The 7,672-nt window shown below is 43.3% G+C and overlaps 1 protein-coding gene across 1 annotated transcript; it reads right to left on the minus strand.

Moving 5' to 3' along the window:
• Nucleotides 1–221: 221 nt before the first annotated feature.
• Nucleotides 222–6,645, minus strand: LOC139333839 (dual specificity protein kinase CLK2-like). Its single transcript, XM_070966508.1, has 11 exons — nt 6,183–6,645; nt 5,446–5,536; nt 5,050–5,116; nt 4,845–4,961; nt 4,600–4,766; nt 2,925–3,019; nt 2,268–2,397; nt 2,098–2,180; nt 1,924–2,003; nt 1,746–1,836; nt 222–1,659 (listed from the first exon to the last, which is right to left on the minus strand). Exons 1-11 carry the CDS (start codon nt 6,246–6,248, stop codon nt 1,477–1,479), a joined length of 1,170 nt encoding a protein of 389 aa, XP_070822609.1. The 5' UTR covers nt 6,249–6,645; the 3' UTR covers nt 222–1,476.
• Nucleotides 6,646–7,672: the final 1,027 nt, after the last annotated feature.

Below are 7,672 nucleotides of genomic sequence, written 5' to 3' on the forward strand. Positions count from 1 at the left end.
TCTCATTCAGTCAAACACACATCAGCAGACAGTAACTCTTTCTCAGCTCTGCCAAGGCTGTAGAGGAAAACTGGCAAGAGCACACACTGCTCAGCCTTGTGACCACACTCTGTGCTGAGCTGCACTCAATCAAGATGCCAGAGGACAACTGCGAGTAAAATGGCTGTGTGTGTGCGTGTGTGTGCGTGTGTGTGTGTGGGAAAGAGAGACATGCACGGATGGACTGTGCTCTGAAGAACTGACTTTATTGAACGACTAAGGAAGTCATTCCATACAAAATTTATTACAAAAAACTACTAATTATTATTATAAAGTGACTCAAGCATAAAACTACTTTTTAAAGGCTCATAAAGTTTAAGTTTTGTATCTATATCCTCTAAATTTTAGAGATACCACTTTTAGCATTTTGAAGCAAACTTGATGCACATGAGGACCAGTGTTTCAGAGACAATATGCAGTGATTCTGCTCGTTTTGGCTCATTTTCTCCCATCCACGCGTATTTCCATCAGCAGCTAACCATTCTGCAAGCCATGCTGCAGTGTTTTAGAAATGGTTGCCACCTCATTTACTTTGATACAAAAATCTATCAGCAGGCTGATGAAACTTGCTTGCCCCTTTGTGTGAAAGTCAAGTATGCTTTTTCTTCCAGAGATACATTATTGTTATATGATGAAACACAGTGCACTGCTTAAATCAATCTGCACTTAACTACATTACAATGCAGCAATAATGTAACATCGACAAATAAAGCAAGCTGTAAGAGTCTGCTCAATGATTTTGAAACCACACAAAAATGAATGGAGAGCAAATGAGGCCTGGAGCTTCAGACACAGTTAGAGAGTAGCTGCTGAACGTAGTGCAGCATTCAGCAGCGAAGGCGCCAGATATTTCCCACAGAGGTTGGTGGAGACCAAAAACAGAGCTGATATTGGACATACCAGGTAGCCAGAAACTCATGCTGAATTCTAATGCTTCTCTACCTCTGCCTGTTTTGTTGTGAATAAAATTTCCTTCATTTGCCTTACTTTAATTTTTTAGTTTTCTTTTCCACTTACAGCTGAATCAGCTGACTGAGGGCGTTCCAGCGTCTGACTGACTTGACCCACCTGAGCTTCCAGTTTCATCGTAGCCACCAGTCCACTGCGTCCTTCCTAATCACATCCATCCAAATCTCCAGCTCTTGTTCTTTACTCTTTCACCACCACCATAGTCTAAAACTAAACTCCATCAGGGGAATATTCCCGTACATCTCATGGCATTATTATCCCATCAAAATGGCTTCTCATTGCCAAAGCCAGCTTTTCCGAGTGCACACTATATCAAACCGTGTACTTCCTAATCACTCTTTAAGACCTTAATTTAATTCACCTCTCCTGACTGAAACATAATGTCACGTTTATGTGATTTGTAACAGAGAAACTAAAACTTGCAGACACACTGGTGTGGTCCTCATAGGGTCAAGTGGCTATTCAGGGTCATCTGCTCATGTCACAGCTGTCCCTCCAGACGTGACTCCTTCCTGGATGATGGAGGGGCAGGAAGAAGGGGTGGCACAGAGCAGAGGAGAGAGAGATGCGTTTTGAGGGCTCGTACTCCAGCATCTTCTCCAAGAGATTAAAAAACTGGTGGTGCTCTGTGCTGTGTGACAACAAGTACTTCTGCAAAACAAGGATTAGAGAGACATGCTGTGTAAGGGCTTGTGGGCTTGACTCATGTTTAAAAGTTTGCACCTGCCTCAGCTCACCCTTAATGGTTTGCACTTGGCTTTCACGTAGCGTCCGGCCTTAGAGCACTCGCTCCAGTCGAGACGCCCACGGTGGAAATACTTCTGCTTTCTGTGAAGAAAGAATAATGTTTTATCAGACAGAGTTTGTTTGCATGTGTGTTTGTGTGTAAGTGACAGTGACACAGGAGTGTGTAACCTGCTCCTTTGGATCATTCTCTGAGGAATTGGTCCCTGTATTCTCTCCATCATGGCAAGATGTTCCTTATTGTCATGAGTCTGTAATTAAACACAGATGCACTTAAGTGAAGACTGTCTGAACAAGATCAAAATCACCCTACTTTGTGCATGCAAGCTGCATAAAACATGTGACCTGGTACAGTGTGAAGCCTTCGTAGTATTCAAACAGCATGCAGCCGATACTCCACACATCACAAGGGTGACTCCAACCCAACTCTGTGGGAGAGAAGAGCGACAAAACCTTCAGAAACAACAGGACTGACAACTCCTGGTACCTGGCAGGTCTAAATCAGCATCTCTTACCCAGAATGACCTCTGGAGCACGGTAGTGACGCGTAGAGATGACGACAGAGTGATGTTCCTGGTCAAAGGTGGCGCTACCGAAGTCAATCAGCTGCACTGTGGTGTCATTTACTCTCCTCTCGTTGCACTTCTGAAGAAGACAGACGGAGCAACTTTAACTTTTAGGAACTTTATCTCATCATCAAGATTTTAGCAAATCTGAGGCTACGACCTCAGCTTTGATTAGCATAAAGACTGGAAAAAAGGGGCCAAACCTAGCCTGGCGTACAAAAATAGTCTACTCTAACCCCCTCGGAAAAGCACAACTTGTCATTTTCACTGTGTTCAGACAGCACATGAGGCAAATTTCAGAGGTGGCGTGACTGTCGATGGAAAGACACAACTAGATGCAAAAACTGGCCTTTTTTCTATAGAAATTGTAAAAATAAATCTCTTCAAAAACGCCATACATCGTCTCACGAAGGCAGGCATATTTATCCAGTCATCCTGGATAAATATGCCTGCCTAAGGGAAACACATGTGGGTGGCTCATGGGTACTGCTCGGAAAAATTTGCATCCAAATGGGCAACCACAAAGCAATCTGCATTAATCCCTGCTTATTTAACACCATGGTTTTCTTTCAGGTCCCAGCCCTCATGCCTGCAGTTGTTTCTAACCTTCTCAGCGTTGTATATGAGGGAGTAGTCTGAGTTGACAAAGAGGATGTTCTCAGGCTTCAGGTCGGTGTGAGTCAGCTTGTTGTCATGGAGAACTGCATTGGAGACAGAGGGAGGGGGTCGGGGGGGGGGGAGTAGATTTAAGATTTATCAGGAGAGAGCCGACGCCCTCGTCTGGTCAGGTTTTCAGCTGGTTTAACAGTAAAACATCATGATGGATTTGTGGGGAAAAATGAATGTTAGTGGAAAATTCTACATATATGAGAAACCCCGTTGAAGCCGGTTTGTCTGCTGAAATGTTGCTTTAATTGAAGATATTGGAATCCTTGAGTGCGTGCTGTGTTTTGTTTGGTAGCTTTAATGATCATCTGCACCTCAAATAAGTTCACAATACGCCTACACTCATAGTAAACACTGTTAAAAAGGGTCTCACAACCTGGCAACACAAGATTTTTTTTAATTTATGCATTGTAGGTAATTATTTACAATTGGCAAAACATCAAGGAATAATTTACAATAAAGTCACACTGATAACGCTTCATAAGCTTACTGTTTTTCTCAGGACCACCTTGAATCACTACACAGACAAGTTCACCTGTAAGCAAAGTTTCTTGCTAAAGAGCACATCAGCAGCAGCTTCAGCTCCAGTCATTGCTCTGTCAAGCCTCTAAAGTCTGTGGATGATGCCACCCTTACTGGGCTCATAATAAACATCTGGTGGCCTGGTGTGGACAGAACAACTTGGGGGGGGGGTCAATGCTCTAAGGACAGTGGAGGAGGTTGTGGGTGTGAGAAAGAGCCCAGCCACACCCACTGTTAGAGTTCATATTTACTCTCATCTCTTAATAAGCTACATACACATGGTAACACAACCGACATGCCCTCCAGTAACTATAAGCTGCACACACATAGCCACACAGGCAATATGACCTTTAGTAACCTCAGAAAACACAGAAAACGAAACTTAACATATCTCGTGTCAGGTAACACATAATTTACATTAAAGAGGGGGTCTAGCTATCTTCTCTTTCAGGGCGCTGTCTCCTATGGATTGGATGGGTCGTGTGCCAAGAGGCTGGGACCAGCCTGTGGACCAAGGAGGGAGCACTAAAGTCAAAACCACGATGATCACCATCTGTTTTGACCAATCAGATAGCTGCACATTTCTTTTTAAAACTCTGTATAATCGTAAGTCAGGCATTCTCATTCTGGCAGATGGTTGCAGCTAATTGATGCAATTTCCCAAAAGACTGAGATCCATGTACATGTTCTCTATTTTATCAGTGTGTTAATAAATATCCTTAACTGAAGACAGAATATCTCCTGACCTCTTTCTGCAAAATGACCCTGTTCACATGTCCAGGACCTGCACACCTGGAAGGAAATGTTTTTGAATGCACCCCTCCAGTCAGAGGCTGCAGCCCAGACCAGTAGAATAACTGATTATAAAAATAACAGCCCAAACTGTGTTTGTCTTTCACTTTGTCTGGTATAGGGATGTAAATCAGGAACACTTGTATCATCTCCAGGTAACACTCACCCTCTAAATATCTACCTGCCTTGTCCGCTGCTGCATCGGTGGGACAGCTGTGCATAATCGGCTTGCTGCCATCACTGACATTGATCCCAAAAAAAAGCAAAGTGGCACAGTTAATGTGATGCACATTGGACTCACAGCTGACAGCGTGGCAGATCTGGTGGGCCATGTGTCGGATCTGGTTAATTGGATAAGGCAGGAAGTTGTTTGCTTTCAAGAAGTCAAAAGTGCTGAGCGACAGCAGCTCAAAGGAGATGCACACATGACCGTAGTAGTCAAACCAGTCCAGCATCTGCACACAGTGACTGACGGGAAGAGAAACACAATAAATGAGGGTAAATGTACAAGACAGGAAAAGAGGCACATCATCACAAACTACTCACTGCTTGTTGTGTGGATCTCTCTCGCTGATCTTCTCCAGCACGTTGATTTCCAGCTTGGCTGCTTCTCTATATTTCTCCAAGTTCTTAATGATCTTCAGAGCAATTTGACTTCCTCCTCTGTGTGTTAAAACACCGCCTTTAAAGCATAGAAATACTGCACATGTTGCATATCGGTCCACATTAATAAGAAGACGGAGCAAGTTACCTGCTGTGGTCCAAACATTGCACCACCTTCCCAAAAGTTCCCTCACCTAAAGTGTCGACGATTTCATCTGGAGGACAGACAGTGGTGGGATGTAACTAAGTTGATTTGAGGTACTTGTTCTTTACTTGAGCCTTTTCGTGCTACTTTACACAACTACACTGTATCTCAGAGTGAAATATTGTACTGTTCACTACAAGTATCAGACAGCTTTAATTAGTAACTACTTTAAAGTAAGACTTTTTGCACCTGAAACATGTAAAGAGTTTATAAAATATGATGTTTTGTGATTATTTTGATAATCCAACAGTCATTTTTCATGCAAGACGGGTGAAAATAAAGTTGAAGTGTTTTTACAGTTCGATGGCTGCCATCACTTCCAACTGAACTGCTACCTACATCTGTCCCCAAGGATGTCCCCACTTTTGTAGATCAGGTGTCCATTCTCAGTGTCTCTCTCGTTGTCGCCTGCAGCTTCGTCTTCGCTCCGCTGGAAACAAAGTCAAGTAAATTTATGACAGGTGGAGCAAAAGAGGAAAGATCTGAGCAGAAATCAGCATCCTTCTGTCCCTGTCTTCACTGTCCAACTAAAGAAGACAGAGTGACGTCTGACATCTGAGTCCTGAAAGGTCATCAGCTGACTCCCCTCTGGCTGATGCATTCAAGCTCACATGGCAATACAAAGAAATGCACTGAAAGCTTCATTTCATGCATTCATTTAAAATGCAGACTCTCTTAATGCAGCCGTGATGAAAGCAAACCCTCCAGAATGTGAGCTTATGCACATTGAGATTGATCCTGAAGACCTGAGCTTGTTCTAAAGGAGGTTAATAAGAAATGTCAAATGACTTCTGGCCTCTTTAGAGGAGCTGAGGCTCTATTTCCATCCACACTTTGAGACTGTTATTAATATGAGAAGCCCAGCATGTGCTGAGGAGACACTTACTGCAGGACACGAGGCCACAAAATAGACAAGCGACACGTACTGTGCAAACGCACACAGCCTGCATGTGATATGTTGTTAGACGATTGAGGAGCTTAAAGACAAAATGACCACGCAGTGCAGATGATTTCAGGTCAGAGGTGAACAGTGATGCAGAGGTGAAAATGCATGCACATAAAATGGAGATACTCACAGAGAGGCAGAGGCAAATACAGTCCAGAAAACCTTTGTAGAGAGAGTACAGCTCAGTCTTTCCCATTGTGCAGAAGTGCAACGATACTGAGAGATGAGCTTGGGTGGAAGACAAGAGGATGGAGGGAGGTTCCAGAAAGATGAAGGCAGGTGAGGAAGCAGCACAAAAGTGACGAGTTTAGGGTAGAAAACAGAGGACGGGACAATGCAAAAGCAAAGGAAACAGAAAAGCTAGAGAGCATGGAGTTGTAATAAAGCAAAAAATAGCCTGAAGTGTTGTCAGCGGAAACCAGAGGCGAAGGAGCGACGCAGCTACATGGTCTAACCACAAAAAACAGCAGCAGAAGAAACACCTCAAGAGCAAAAAAGAAAAGAAAACATGAAACAGCAGAACAGGAAAGCTGAAGCACAAGACAAAAACAGAAAGTGACAGACAGAAACGAGAGAGTGAGAAAGAGAGAGCCGAGACAGATGCTAATAATAAACTTTGGTCACAACCCCCTGAGAAAGTCTTCAGAGGAGAATCAAGATGTGGCCAAGGGGAGCGACGGAGGGGAGATCCAGTTTCACTCAACTTACTTACCCTCCTCCTTGCACCTCCTTAACCCGTGCAATATGTTTTGCCACACCTGTCCTGCGCTGCATGCGACAGATACCTTTCATATAGAGCGCATGCTTTCTTTACAGAAATAGCTGACACAGCTCTTATAAAGCTTTGATTGTGTAGTTCAAAGGAGAGCATGAGCTGAACTGCGAGGTGACATTCCTCATTTCAGTGCAGAATAATAGAAAGTAATGTCTTTAGAAATCAATAAAACTCAATAAAGACAGTATAAATATTCATCTGAAATCTCTTAAAGTTGATGAGATATACAGTATGCAGCACTTTGTGTCAAAACAAAATGATTGATGATGACCTTTGACCTTTGCCCTGACCCCTGACCCTAACACCCCCAGACACCCCATCACCACCACCCACCCACATCCCCCCAGCTCACCACTCCTGTCATCTATCAGCAAGAGAATACAGAGAGCAAATCAGGACAGAAAGGAAAAGCATGTTAGATTGAAATGTTTCTCGCTTCGTGACGTAAAGCAACATCTTCTCCTGCTCTTCTGTCTCCTCCCAGAACCTCAGTTTGTCTTTTGGGAGGAGAATAAAGTCTGAGATTTTCTGGTTCAAGGAAAACATCTTCTCTGATTTCTTTGTATTTTGGTCAGCTTGTGAGAAAGTTCATCTCTGTCTCAGCTTCTCTTGTTCCACAGCGGAGACAAAGTCTCTTGGCTCTTTCGAGCCATTCTCTCTGATGGCGACCACTTTCAATCACGAGTTAATGGCCACTGAGTCTGTATCTTTTTGGGTTTGTCTTTTTCCAAGATGTTTTATTCGGGATAAATATTGAGCTATTTGAAATTCTCCATCCAGTAAATTAAAGCATTCTGGTTTATTTAGTGGTTGGATTTCTGTTTTCCACTGCCTGAAATAGTTTC

Source organism: Chaetodon trifascialis, chromosome 7 (assembly GCF_039877785.1).
Source record: "Chaetodon trifascialis isolate fChaTrf1 chromosome 7, fChaTrf1.hap1, whole genome shotgun sequence".
NCBI classification, from domain to species: Eukaryota; Metazoa; Chordata; class Actinopteri; order Chaetodontiformes; family Chaetodontidae; genus Chaetodon; species Chaetodon trifascialis.

Excerpts from the sequence above, each read along its gene's own strand:
- LOC139333839 (XM_070966508.1), bottom strand. The coding sequence starts at position 6,248 with ATGGGAAAGACTGAGCTGTACTCTCTCTACAAAGGTTTTCTGGACTGT. Across the intron at positions 2,181-2,267 it reads TGCTCCAGAGGTCATTCTGG|AGTTGGGTTGGAGTCACCCT; the intron begins GTAAGAGATGCT and ends TCTCTCCCACAG. Across the intron at positions 1,660-1,745 it reads CCAAGTGCAAACCATTAAGG|AAGTACTTGTTGTCACACAG; the intron begins GTGAGCTGAGGC and ends CTTGTTTTGCAG.